This window comes from Bacillus rossius (genome assembly GCF_032445375.1).
Source record: "Bacillus rossius redtenbacheri isolate Brsri chromosome 4 unlocalized genomic scaffold, Brsri_v3 Brsri_v3_scf4_2, whole genome shotgun sequence".
Taxonomy (NCBI): domain Eukaryota; kingdom Metazoa; phylum Arthropoda; class Insecta; order Phasmatodea; family Bacillidae; genus Bacillus; species Bacillus rossius.
The window spans coordinates 52,551,523-52,566,149 of NW_026962011.1; the positions used below are offsets into that span (position 1 = coordinate 52,551,523).

Here is a 14,627-nt window from a genome sequence, read left to right on the forward strand (position 1 = left end):
TAATGTTATGGTTACCGCTCAAATCTCACAGTTGTCCTGTACAAGAAGACTGCGCGCCAGTCCAGAGGAGACACCGCGCTAGAAGCACCAGCGAGCGTCGCGCTTATCATCCCGCCTCGCCGACACACACACACCCGTGGCTAGGCGTCCCCCATTTCAGGTCATGATTTCATATTTATATTTATCACTGATCATTTTTTTAGAATTTTTCAGATGTTTAACTTTCACGAAACGAAAAAATATATACAACGCACACTTTTTGCATAATTAGCTGCCAAAGTTACATTTTTAACTTGTTTGGGTTGTACAAATAAAGAGAATTTAATTTATTGCAGAACTGAAACTTTTTAGGTTTAACTGCAATGTCACTGGCTACTTCATGATATGGTTTGCATTTCTATCACAAAAACCCATTTCATGTGTCTTAGCTGTCAAAATCGTACCAAATTTGAGAATTTTGAAATGCCAGGTAAAATTAATTAATATTTTCTGAAATAAATTAAAACCATTTCTTGAAGTAGCCAGTGGCATTTCAATTAAACCTAAAAAGTTTCAGTTCTCCAATAAAATAAATTCTCTTTTTTGTACAACCCAAAAACGTTAAAAATGTAACTTTGGCAGCTGATTATGCAAAAAGTATGCGCTGTATATATTTTTCATTTCGTGAAAGTTAAACAATTGGAAAAAATCTACAAGTTTATCTGTAATTACTGTAAATATCAAATCTTTACCTGAAATGGGAGGCACCCCCTTAACGAGGGGAATGTAGGGTGTTACGTCACGTCCTCCCCCCTTCCCCCACCAGCACAACCAGGTAAGGCCAGTGTCACGCAAACTATTTTCAAATGTGATTTTTTTAAATCCAGTAATTATTATTAATCTAACAAGGGGAGGGTCCTAGTAGGGGCTTAAACTGTGTGAGTAAAAGCAGGACGGATGTTGAAGTTTTTTTTAAAATGAAAAGCTGTTTGGCTAACTTAGAAACTAAGCTATGTCTAAATACAGAATTCCACCCCTAAGGGGTTACAAAAATGAGTAAATATGGTTTTACAATGATTAATTATATCTCTAAAACTAATCAAGCTTAAGAAAGAATAATGGGTACCAATAATCAACATTCAAAAACTACCCACGAAATTTTGTATATTTTACTAATTTGAACACTTAAGGGATGAAAAAGGGGTAAGAATGTTTTAAAAGTTAATAATTATATCTCCGAGTTTAATTAAGCGTAATGAATGATTTTGGGTACCAATAATGACCATACAAAAACTCCCAACTAAAATTTTTGTATTTTGGAAATAAGACCCCTTAAAAATGAAAAAGGGGTATGTATATTTTAAAAATTAATATTTATAACTCCGTATTTATTTGGGTACAAATAATTACCATACAAAAACTTTCACTAACAATTTTTGTATTTTCGAAATTCAACCCCTAAGGCGTGAAAAAGGGGTAAGTATATTTTAAAGATTATTAATTTTACCTCCGAATTTAATTAAATGTAATAAATGATATTAGGTACCAATACTAAACACACAAAACCTACCAACCACAATTTTTACATTTTGCAAAATTCAACGCTTAAGGTGTAAAAAAGATGTATGTTTTTAAGATTAATATTTATCTCATTACTTAATTAGGCGTTATGAATGATTTTGGGCACAATAATAAACATACGAAAACTATTAACGAAAATTTTTATATTTTACGGAATTCAACTCTTAAGGTGTGAAAAATGAGAAAGTTTGTGTTTTTAAGATCAATAATAATTTTTCCAAATTTAATAAATTGTATTAAGTGATATTTTGTTCCAATCATAATCATATCTACAATAAAATTTACCTGACTTTCCGTAACCAACATTTCCCTGACTAATTGTATTTAATAATTTACCTAATATTGCAAATTTCTGGAATCATAAATAAAGAAAATGCAGTTTAACCATCCCCATGGCTGGCAATGTTCTCTCTCAACTTTCTTTGTTTTAAACAGAGCCTTGAATACGCAGTTTTATAGTTTGACTTGTGCCCTAAAACACCATCTGGGTTGGTTGATGGCAAACTGTAGCATACATTTGTCCCTTCAAATTATTATCACTGAGGAATTTCCATGACTTTTACATGGTTTAAAATAAATACCCTGACTTTCCCCGACTCCTGAATGTGTACACCCTGCTCGCAGCATGACCAATGAAATGAAACAAGGCCAGTGTGCCCAGGGCGGTCGCGGCCAGTGCTAAGGTTCCACGCGCGCTGCTGTACGCGGCCAGACTTCAAAGGCGACCGCCTTGGGCGGCGACTCTTTGATCCGGGCGGGAGGGAGAGAGAGGGGGACAAGAGGCCGCGATCGAAAAATGCTCCACGTTCCACGCCTTTCAACCCCCGCGCTTATTCATTTTTCAAATCCCTTGGAAATGTTTTCCACGGTGTTTTGGTGCGCGACACGCCTCCAGAGAGGGGAGTGAGGGGGGGGGGGTTCCCAGCTGAGGCAACTAGCGCCAGCTCCGTGCAGGCGGGATGTCGAGGCAACACCTGGAGGCTCCGGTGGGGTCAGACCGAACAGACATGCCCGCTAGGAGGGGCTGCCGCGTGCATCAGTGTGTGTGTGTGTGGGGGGGGGGGTCCCAGCTGAGGCAACTAGCGCCAGCTCCGTGCAGGCGGGATGTCGAGGCAACACCTGGAGGCTCCGGTGGGGTCAGACCGAACAGACATGCCCGCTAGGAGGGACTGCCGCGTGCATCAGTGTGTGTGTGTGGGGGGGGGGTGTCCCAGCTGAGGCAACTAGCGCCAGCTCCGTGCAGGCGGGATGTCGAGGCAACACCTGGAGGCCCCCGGTGGGGTCAGACCGGACAGACATGCCCGCTAGGAGGGGCTGCCGCGTGCATCAGTGTGTGTGTGTGTGGGGGGGGGGGGGTCCCAGCTGAGGCAACTAGCGCCAGCTCCGTGCAGGCGGGATGTCGAGGCAACACCTGGAGGCTCCGGTGGGGTCAGACCGGACAGACATGCCCGCTAGGAGGGGCTGCCGCGTGCATCAGTGTGTGTGTGTGGGGGGGGGGGGGTCCCAGCTGAGGCAACTAGCGCCAGCTCCGTGCAGGCGGGATGTCGAGGCAACACCTGGAGGCTCCGGTGGGGTCAGACCGAACAGACATGCCCGCTAGGAGGGACTGCCGCGTGCATCAGTGTGTGTGTGTGGGAGGGGGGGTCCCAGCTGAGGCAACTAGCGCCAGCTCCGTGCAGGCGGGATGTCGAGGCAACACCTGGAGGCCCCCGGTGGGGTCAGACCGGACAGACATGCCCGCTAGGAGGGGCTGCCGCGTGCATCAGTGTGTGTGTGGGGGGGGGGGGTGTCCCAGCTGAGGCAACTAGCGCCAGCTCCGTGCAGGCGGGATGTCGAGGCAACACCTGGAGGCCCCCGGTGGGGTCAGACCGGACAGACATGCCCGCTAGGAGGGGCTGCCGCGTGCATCAGTGTGTGTGTGTGTGTGGGGGGGGGGGGTCCCAGCTGAGGCAACTAGCGCCAGCTCCGTGCAGGCGGGATGTCGAGGCAACACCTGGAGGCCCCCGGTGGGGTCAGACCGGACAGACATGCCCCCTAGGAGGGGCTGCCGCGTGCAACAGTGTGTGTGTGTGGGGGGGGGGGGGTCCCAGCTGAGGCAACTAGCGCCAGCTCCGTGCAGGCGGGATGTCGAGGCAACACCTGGAGGCCCCCGGTGGGGTCAGACCGGACAGACATGCCCGCTAGGAGGGGCTGCCGCGTGCATCAGTGTGTGTGTGTGGGGGGGGGGGGTCCCAGCTGAGGCAACTAGCGCCAGCTCCGTGCAGGCGGGATGTCGAGGCAACACCTGGAGGCCCCCGGTGGGGTCAGACCGGACAGACATGCCCGCTAGGAGGGGCTGCCGCGTGCATCAGTGTGTGTGTGTGTGGGGGGGGGGTCCCAGCTGAGGCAACTAGCGCCAGCTCCGTGCAGGCGGGATGTCGAGGCAACACCTGGAGGCCCCCGGTGGGGTCAGACCGGACAGACATGCCCGCTAGGAGGGGCTGCCGCGTGCATCAGTGTGTGTGTGTGTGGGGGGGGGGGGGAGTCCCAGCTGAGGCAACTAGCGCCAGCTCCGTGCAGGCGGGATGTCGAGGCAACACCTGGAGGCCCCCGGTGGGGTCAGACCGGACAGACATGCCCGCTAGGAGGGGCTGCCGCGTGCATCAGTGTGTGTGTGTGGGGGGGGGGGGTCCCAGCTGAGGCAACTAGCGCCAGCTCCGTGCAGGCGGGATGTCGAGGCAACACCTGGAGGCCCCCGGTGGGGTCAGACCAGACAGACATGCCCGCTAGGAGGGGCTGCCGCGTGCATCAGTGTGTGTGTGTGTGGGGGGGGGGGGGTCCCAGCTGAGGCAACTAGCGCCAGCTCCGTGCAGGCGGGATGTCGAGGCAACACCTGGAGGCCCCCGGTGGGGTCAGACCGGACAGACATGCCCGCTAGGAGGGGCTGCCGTGTGCATCAGTGTGTGTGTGTGGGGGGGGGGGGTCCCAGCTGAGGCAACTAGCGCCAGCTCCGTGCAGGCGGGATGTCGAGGCAACACCTGGAGGCCCCCGGTGGGGTCAGACCGGACAGACATGCCCGCTAGGAGGGGCTGCCGCGTGCATCAGTGTGTGTGTGTGGGGGGGGGGGGTCCCAGCTGAGGCAACTAGCGCCAGCTCCGTGCAGGCGGGATGTCGAGGCAACACCTGGATGCCCCCGGTGGGGTCAGACCGGACAGACATGCCCGCTAGGAGGGGCTGCCGCGTGCATCAGTGTGTGTGTGTGTGGGGGGGGGGGGTCCCAGCTGAGGCAACTAGCGCCAGCTCCGTGCAGGCGGGATGTCGAGGCAACACCTGGAGGCCCCCGGTGGGGTCAGACCGGACAGACATGCCCGCTAGGAGGGGCTGCCGCGTGCATCAGTGTGTGTGTGTGTGGGGGGGGGGGGTCCCAGCTGAGGCAACTAGCGCCAGCTCCGTGCAGGCGGGATGACGAGGCAACACCTGGAGGCCCCCGGTGGGGTCAGACCGAACAGACATGCCCGCTAGGAGGGGCTGCCGCGTGCATCAGTGTGTGTGTGTGGGGGGGGGGGGTCCCAGCTGAGGCAACTAGCGCCAGCTCCGTGCAGGCGGGATGTCGAGGCAACACCTGGAGGCCCCCGGTGGGGTCAGACCGGACAGACATGCCCGCTAGGAGGGGCTGCCGCGTGCATCAGTGTGTGTGTGTGGGGGGGGGGGGTCCCAGCTGAGGCAACTAGCGCCAGCTCCGTGCAGGCGGGATGTCGAGGCAACACCGGGAGGCCCCCGGTGGGGTCAGACCGGACAGACATGCCCGCTAGGAGGGGCTGCCGCGTGCATCAGTGTGTGTGTGTGTGGGGGGGGGGGTCCCAGCTGGGGCAACTAGCGCCAGCTCCGTGCAGGCGGGATGTCGAGGCAACACCTGGAGGCCCCCGGTGGGGTCAGACCGGACAGACATGCCCGCTAGGAGGGGCTGCCGCGTGCATCAGTGTGTGTGTGTGGGGGGGGGGGGGTCCCAGCTGAGGCAACTAGCGCCAGCTCCGTGCAGGCGGGATGTCGAGGCAACACCTGGAGGCCCCCGGTGGGGTCAGACCGGACAGACATGCCCGCTAGGAGGGGCTGCCGCGTGCATCAGTGTGTGTGTGTGGGGGGGGGGGGGTCCCAGCTGAGGCAACTAGCGCCAGCTCCGTGCAGGCGGGATGTCGAGGCAACACCTGGAGGCCCCCGGTGGGGTCAGACCGGACAGACATGCCCGCTAGGAGGGGCTGCCGCGTGCATCAGTGTGTGTGTGTGGGGGGGGGGGGTCCCAGCTGAGGCAACTAGCGCCAGCTCCGTGCAGGCGGGATGTCGAGGCAACACCTGGAGGCCCCCGGTGGGGTCAGACCGGACAGACATGCCCGCTAGGAGGGGCTGCCGCGTGCATCAGTGTGTGTGTGTGTGGGGGGGGGGTTCCCAGCTGAGGCAACTAGCGCCAGCTCCGTGCAGGCGGGATGTCGAGGCAACACCTGGAGGCCCCCGGTGGGGTCAGACCGGACAGACATGCCCGCTAGGAGGGGCTGCCGCGTGCATCAGTGTGTGTGTGTGTGGGGGGGGGGGGGTCCCAGCTGAGGCAACTAGCGCCAGCTCCGTGCAGGCGGGATGTCGAGGCAACACCTGGAGGCCCCCGGTGGGGTCAGACCGGACAGACATGCCCGCTAGGAGGGGCTGCCGCGTGCATCAGTGTGTGTGTGTGTGGGGGGGGGGGGTCCCAGCTGAGGCAACTAGCGCCAGCTCCGTGCAGGCGGGATGTCGAGGCAACACCTGGAGGCCCCCGGTGGGGTCAGACCGGACAGACATGCCCGCTAGGAGGGGCTGCCGCGTGCATCAGTGTGTGTGTGTGGGGGGGGGGGTCCCAGCTGAGGCAACTAGCGCCAGCTCCGTGCAGGCGGGATGTCGAGGCAACACCTGGAGGCCCCCGGTGGGGTCAGACCGAACAGACATGCCCGCTAGGAGGGGCTGCCGCGTGCATCAGTGTGAGTGTGTGTGGGGGGGGGGGTTCCCATCTGAGGCAACTAGCGCCAGCTCCGTGCAGGCGGGATGTCGAGGCAACACCTGGAGGCTCCGGTGGGGTCAGACCGAACAGACATGCCCGCTAGGAGGGGCTGCCGCGTGCATCAGTGTGTGTGTGTGGGGGGGGGGGGGTCCCAGCTGAGGCAACTAGCGCCAGCTCCGTGCAGGCGGGATGTCGAGGCAACACCTGGAGGCCCCCGGTGGGGTCAGACCGGACAGACATGCCCGCTAGGAGGGGCTGCCGCGTGCATCAGTGTGTGTGTGTGGGGGGGGGGGGGTCCCAGCTGAGGCAACTAGCGCCAGCTCCGTGCAGGCGGGATGTCGAGGCAACACCTGGAGGCTCCGGTGGGGTCAGACCGGACAGACATGCCCGCTAGGAGGGGCTGCCGCGTGCATCAGTGTGTGTGTGTGTGTGTGGGGGGGGGGGTCCCAGCTGAGGCAACTAGCACCAGCTCCGTGCAGGCGGGATGTCGAGGCAACACCTGGAGGCTCCGGTGGGGTCAGACCGGACAGACATGCCCGCTAGGAGGGGCTGCCGCGTGCATCAGTGTGTGTGTGTGGGGGGGGGGGGGGTTCCCAGCTGAGGCAACTAGCGCCAGCTCCGTGCAGGCGGGATGTCGAGGCAACACCTGGAGGCTCCGGTGGGGTCAGACCGGACAGACATGCCCGCTAGGAGGGGCTGCCGCGTGCATCAGTGTGTGTGTGTGTGGGGGGGGGGGGGGTCCCAGCTGAGGCAACTAGCGCCAGCTCCGTGCAGGCGGGATGTCGAGGCAACACCTGGAGGCTCCGGTGGGGTCAGACCGGACAGACATGCCCGCTAGGAGGGGCTGCCGCGTGCATCAGTGTGTGTGTGTGTGGGGGGGGGGGTCCCAGCTGAGGCAACTAGCGCCAGCTCCGTGCAGGCGGGATGTCGAGGCAACACCTGGAGGCTCCGGTGGGGTCAGACCGGACAGACATGCCCGCTAGGAGGGGCTGCCGCGTGCATCAGTGTGTGTGTGTGGGGGGGGGGGGTCCCAGCTGAGGCAACTAGCGCCAGCTGCGTGCAGGCGGGATGTCGAGGCAACACCTGGAGGCTCCGGTGGGGTCAGACCGGACAGACATGCCCGCTAGGAGGGGCTGCCGCGTGCATCAGTGTGTGTGTGTGTGTGTGGGGGGGGGGGTCCCAGCTGAGGCAACTAGCGCCAGCTCCGTGCAGGCGGGATGTCGAGGCAACACCTGGAGGCTCCGGTGGGGTCAGACCGGACAGACATGCCCGCTAGTAGGGGCTGCCGCGTGCATCAGTGTGTGTGTGTGTGTGGGGGGGGGGGTTCCCAGCTGAGGCAACTAGCGCCAGCTCCGTGCAGGCGGGATGTCGAGGCAACACCTGGAGGCTCCGGTGGGGTCAGACCGGACAGACATGCCCGCTAGGAGGGGCTGCCGCGTGCATCAGTGTGTGTGTGTGTGTGTGGGGGGGGGGGGGTTCCCAGCTGAGGCAACTAGCGCCAGCTCCGTGCAGGCGGGATGTCGAGGCAACACCTGGAGGCTCCGGTGGGGTCAGACCGGACAGACATGCCCGCTAGTAGGGGCTGCCGCGTGCATCAGTGTGTGTGTGTGTGGGGGGGGGGGGGTTCCCAGCTGAGGCAACTAGCGCCAGCTCCGTGCAGGCGGGATGTCGAGGCAACACCTGGAGGCTCCGGTGGGGTCAGACCGGACAGACATGCCCGCTAGGAGGGGCTGCCGCGTGCATCAGTGTGTGTGTGTGTGTGGGGGGGGGGGGGTCCCAGCTGAGGCAACTAGCGCCAGCTCCGTGCAGGCGGGATGTCGTGGCAACACCTGGAGGCTCCGGTGGGGTCAGACCGGACAGACATGCCCGCTAGGAGGGGCTGCCGCGTGCATCAGTGTGTGTGTGTGTGGGGGGGGGGGGGGAGCCCGCGTTCACCGAGAGTAATGCGTATACAAGACACCTCTGGATAGAGAGCTTGTATGTTGCATGCTACCCATGTGGGCCCGTATGCATGCAATAAGCAAAAAAAAAAAAAAACTCTAAAATAGGCAGATATCCATAAAACATAGTTTTGAAGTGTTTACGTTTATCAACCCCGTTTCACGGTCACGATTTTGCGAGCGCAAGTGGACCCCTTCAGTGAGGGGTTTCTTATTACCAGGAAGGGGGGGGGGGCGGTCTACGCCATTGTCTCGTTCTTTCAGCCTTTTCCAATGTCTCCCGAGTTCGACGAGATGTTCGACCCTAATAAAGTTATTTTTTTTTTGCTCTGTTAAGTTTCTAGTATTTTAGTAATATTGAATTTTTTTATTTTCCATAATATAGTTGAAAAGGTTAAAATACCACACGTAGCATAAAGAGACTAGTAGCGCTCAAACAAACTTGCTTTTGTGGGTGTCGGATTTCCTTAAAAAAAAAACTTTGTGTGATTGTGTGAATAGCGTGGAAAAAATTTATTAATTACACTAAGCTTATCTGGATGTGTAACACCCGCATCATTGTTTGTAACACTTGCGGCGACTATGCCAATAAATCTGAACGCGTGTCTTGCGATGCTCTCTTCTCTTAATAATTTATCGGCTCTTTCCAAAACGTTCATTTTTTTTTTTACTGCTGCGCAGGACAAGGTAATTTAATTTAAGCGCCATTGCCTCGTGATTCATTGTAGATCGCTCCAGAATTCGCGCCACTGTGACCATGCTCGTTAAAAGTTTCTACAAGTGTCGTTTATCACTGATGGGGGGGGGGGGGGAGGAGGGTCCACGTTTTCTAGAATTTTGAAGCGTTTCTTCTGGGAAAGATACCGGGCGGCGCCTTTGTGACTTTTCCCGTGAAGTATTGGGTCTTGCGTTGTCTCGACGATTGTTTAGATTTAAAAAAAAATACTTGGCCACTAGTTTGAATTTTTTTTCCAAAGCCTCAGACATAACAATGTGGGGAAACCACTCGAACGTAGCGGCACAAAGACGCCGCCGAAGATTGTTTATTCTCGGACGAGCTGCGCGGACGGCCTTCGCCGCGTAATTGGTCGTGCGCATGCGCAGCTCACTCGGAGAGGCGGGTTCACTGTTCTACTGCCACGGCGGGTTCACTGTTCTACTGCCACGGCGGGTAGACCACTGAGTGAAGCACCGCGGAACAGCGCCCTGGTTGGATCTACCGTCAGTCGTTCTACTGCTTCTGTCGTTGCTTGCGCAAATATCACTTATTTTTCTGCGAATTTTTTTTTGAAGTTATAATTCTTTAGGCGAGTTATGAAAATATTATGAGAGTGAATTTTTAAAATGCGCGCGCACCATGGAACGAAATTTTCACAGGATGAAGAAAAAAAAACTACGTACAAATATAAATTAAATATATGCTTTTAGACCGTAGACCTTAGTGATTGATATTGAATACTGTTCCATATCATTAAAAACATTTGTTTATTGTGAATATTAGGTGTATTTATATAAGTGAGGTTATGTTCCCGTGTTTGTATTATATTTACATTATAAATATTGACTTAGTTATTTAATAAATAATGAAAATTAATAAATTATAATAAATATTCAGAATATTTATTGATTTTATTTATCAAATAAAATCTGTTCACAAATATTTTAATAAATTAAACAATTTATTTTATACGCGTTTTGTATTTATATTGAATGCTGAGAGTCTATTTCAATTTTTCAATTTGATTGAATTTATGTTTAACCAACCGTATTTATAATCTCACTCCAGTCCTTTTATTATTTTGTTTCTATCAATTATTGGCGTGCAAAAAGTTAGTTTTTTAGTACGCCAAGTCAGTAATACACTTCTAACGCGCGCACATAAGTACACGCACCCATTCTTTTTTTCATTTAGCTTTACTTTTTTTTCAACAGCGGCAGCAGATATGGGTAAATATAAAATAACTACATCTGCTTTTGGGCTTATTGTTATTCACGCCTTGACGACATGCCGAAGCGTCGGGCACACGAGGTGCCAAGGAGCAGTTGAGCGGAAACCCCACACAGGGACTCGCACCCAGCACCCGGAGAGCGAGTGCTGCGTCTCGCTTGCGCGCATGCGCGTGGACCACGTGTTCCCAGAGGCGCCGGCGCTGGGTCGGTTATTATGTTATGTCAGCAACATTGAAAATAAGGAAAAATCTTTACGCTTCCCGGTAGGCGCAATTACGAAGTTGCGTGTCAATGGATGTATCAGGCCCAGCCCCATGCACAGCTCACTAACGTACCTATATTATCTTTGAAAGATTTGTGCAATGGGAGTGCATGACTTGTAATCTTTTGGACATACGCCATTGCTAAGCACATGTATGTCTGTAGAAGAAAACTACAAAATACCCAAAAGACAAAAACACAAATTAAGCAAAAAATTGCTGTTGTCAACAGGATTTAAACACCACATAATATTCCATAACAGGAATATGATCAACAAACAAAGAAAAACAAAGACAAATGGACTAAGAGAACGAAAAAACCCCCACAAATGATGACAGCACAAAAATATTGAACTAAAAAAACGTATAATTATTTTTTTGGTGGTGTGTGTGTATGTATGTTTATATATTTATACACACATACATATTTTTTATTTATTTATTTAAATATTGTTCCTTCATATAGCAGATTTTTCTCCGTGGGCTTATCACATTATAAATATAAACGACCGTTACTCTGTTTATGTTTGTAACACGACTGGAGGCCTCATGTGTTAACGTCTTTGTTTAAAAATACTCACTTTATGACTGCAGTTACGCTGTACTTCCTAGTAAATACTCTTCGAGCTGGCAAACTAACTTCTAGCGTTAGAGTTTATTACGGTTTGTTCGCTGACCGTTATCTAACCCAGACTGACTTCAACTTTAGAAAACACACTCATTCCATGTACCAATACATCCACGCATTGGTGAGGGGAAACACATATTTTGGAAACTCACTTCTGATGTCTTACACGGTGATCTATTTTTGTATTTAGCGAGTATTGTGCATGCTTCTCCGACAGGCCAGCGCCCCCGAAGCCAGTTTCTGGATTTGAACTTCAGCAAAGATTTGTTTCTGCTCCATGCAGTTTGATTTACAGTTAAAATTTTGACCGTAAATTTACAAAGAATACTGGTTACAAATTATCCAGGGATCTTAATTTACGAATACGTATTGTTCTTACTTTGAATATGAATCCAGAAGAAAAATTTGGGTAAATTAACCAATAATTCAAAAACTTAATTAGTTCACAGCAAAAACCCTTTTCTTTCTTCTTCATTCCTCTTACCCTGAATACAATGAATTAAACTCGAAACTCGGAACTCGGAATTAATCGCAGTTCCTACGAAGAACCAGTTATTTGGAATGAAGAAGTACTATTCGTTTACTTGAGCTTCATTGTTCGTTGGAAAGATCGTGAATTTACTTGTAATTTCTGTTTACTCACACACGAGTGAACGAGTCATGCTGCGGTGATGAGATTGAACCGCGACCCTTTGCCATATGAGCGTATCTCGACTATCGAGTACCTGGTCGAGATTAAGGCCCCCGTCCACCCGGGCACACACGCGGTGTGCGGAGTTTCAGAAGAAACTACGCAATTTGAGAACTGCTCAACATATCCGAGTGGAGTCTGATTTGTGAAAAATCATTGACGGCGGATGAGTAGTTCGTTTAACGTATTTCGTTTACAAACTATATTTTTAAGAAGAGTGAACAATGGCTAAAACAAGTGTTTTCAGAATAATTATTAAGGCACGGAACACCCGGTACAGATTCTTAAGAACACCAAATGGACCGGTATATAATGTTATGGTCACAGCCCAAATATCACAGTTGGCCTATGCGCGCGCCAGTCCACAGCCCAGAAGCACCCGCCTCACTAACACAGATACGCCCCTGATAGGCCGGGCGCAACAAGTGTGACACTTGTCCCGTTCATGGCCTGGCGCTCGAGCGAAGGACCACAGCTTGTGACGCAAACCCCTATTTGTGGAAGTCAATTAATTTAATAAACACAATTAAAGTGACATACATAGTGTCTTCACAAATTTAACTCTTTGGAATACGTAAAAATATCAGCAAAACTATAATTCTGGTCGTTTCAAATAGGCAACATATATAAAAATTTAATTGTTTATTGAAAAGGGTGGAATTTCTAGATATATATAAGATTCTCGGTGCCACACACAAAAAAAAATATATATATATATATATATATATATATATATATATATATAATAAATTTTGCGTGGAAGTTTGAAAAAAATTGAAACATCAAGAATTGTGAGGGGAGATAGTTCGGTTCGGTGATTCCTTCGATCGCATGGAAGGAGTTCTGCGACAGTCCATTAATCCACGTGACAGCGAATGGTTACGTTGTCCTTGGAAGAAAAAAAAGCAATCGACGTCACAAAAGCGCTGCGTTCTGAATGTTTGATCACGCGTCACAAACCTCAAACAACAAGCAACAACATCAACATCAACGACAATTTATCAAAATCAAATTAAGATTTGTTTAATGCATTTTTAAGAGTACCCAAGAATTCACGTCAAATTAAAAATCAATTCATCGCGACACGATTAGGTAGTATTAATCGCAAACAAAAAAAACTTCAACAATAAAAAAAATATTTATTTTGTTATTTGTGCATTTTTATTAGAACCAAGATGTAACGGAGTGTACTTAAAAAAAAATATTTTGCAAAGCAAAATAAACACGTCGTAGCATTGCCTTAATGGGCACTGCACATTAAAACGTGCCATTTGGCTTGCGGTAACGGCCGTTCTAAGAGTGGTAAAATGACGCGCTACACAACGGCGCGAGATATTTATTTCGCCATAAAATCGGAGCGGTAAAAACTCGCGGCACAGCAACTTCTTTCAAAAGAAGCGAGCGTTGGGTCGGCGACTATTTATCGGCCGAGCATCGCTTTCGCGCGGCAATTAGACCGCTATCCGTCGGTTCCTCGTTCAAGGGTCGCCGAGTGGACGACACTCACCTCGCTCTCCTGCTTGCCACTGCTGCGCGACTGAGTCGTCACCCGGCAGTTGCACAGACTCGGGCATGGACCACGGGCTTGCGCAGTCTCAGATCACGCCATGCCTACTACCTCTGTGTGTACAATGTAGAAACTGGACATCATTGGAGGTAAGAGTTATGGTTAGAGACCTGCAAAATTCGCGGATTCATTCGGTTATAGGCTAGAATTCAAACACATATACCTCTTAGATAATTTTGATATTGGCTTACTGTTCATCTGGACGATTCTCAACCAGTTATAAACCCTCAACCAAAGAAGGATCGAATCACAGACAAACCAGCTGAGACGACTTACAAGTCGGCAGCCAATGAATTTGCGTTATTTGCCCGAGTGTACATGGGTATGGGCAGTCTATCCTGAAGGCCATCGAAACCGTGAATTTTGCAGGTCTCTATACATTAGTTTCTGAACCCAAGCTCTCTGTAACTGTGCCAGAAGAACATACCGCATCGATCTCAATGCTGTATTACCAACGCGGCCACAAAAAAAACTCGGCTGCTATTGGTCGCACGAAGTAACGTAAACGCAGAGCTGGAAAATGCCTAGCCTATCCGTGCGGGTCCGGTGCCATTGTAGACACTCAGTTCAGTGAAATCCGTCTCCGTTTACGCGATCCGTTTTCGCTTCCGCGTCACTGCTTAAAGCGTGCGTCAACCTCCACCCCTCCCCTGATCCTTGCCTCCTCGGCAGCTGCCAACCCCAACACACAGAGGACAGAGCGCGCCAGTTGCAGTGGGTGTCGGGTGTGTTACCTCGAAGTTGAGCTGCCTGTCGTTGCCGCTAGGAGCGCTCTTCTTCTCCTGGTTGGTCTCCTTGTCGCTGGCAGCGCTGCAGTCGTGCTGTCGGCCCAGCAGCTCCTCAGTGTCTGAGGGGCGGCCATCGCTGCAGTCAGTTGGCACCACTGCAACCACACCATAGCATCCTTGTACCTTTCCTTTACACGTCGACTATAACACGCTATACAGAGGTATATTCTAGTAGGGCGAACTCTCATATGCACAGTACATCAACACATCCAGTGGCGGATACGAGAGTTCATTTCGAGAG

General features: G+C 51.6%; 1 protein-coding gene across 1 annotated transcript in view; it reads right to left on the bottom strand.

Moving 5' to 3' along the window:
- The window catches only part of LOC134541861 (protein naked cuticle homolog 2-like), an 83,559-nt gene that overhangs the window by 15,932 nt on the left and 53,000 nt on the right, over positions 1 to 14,627 (bottom strand). The window contains exon 3 of the mRNA XM_063385561.1: positions 14,333 to 14,481. Within this exon, the coding sequence (XP_063241631.1) occupies positions 14,333 to 14,481 (149 nt within the window). The remainder of the gene's footprint in view (positions 1 to 14,332; positions 14,482 to 14,627) is intronic.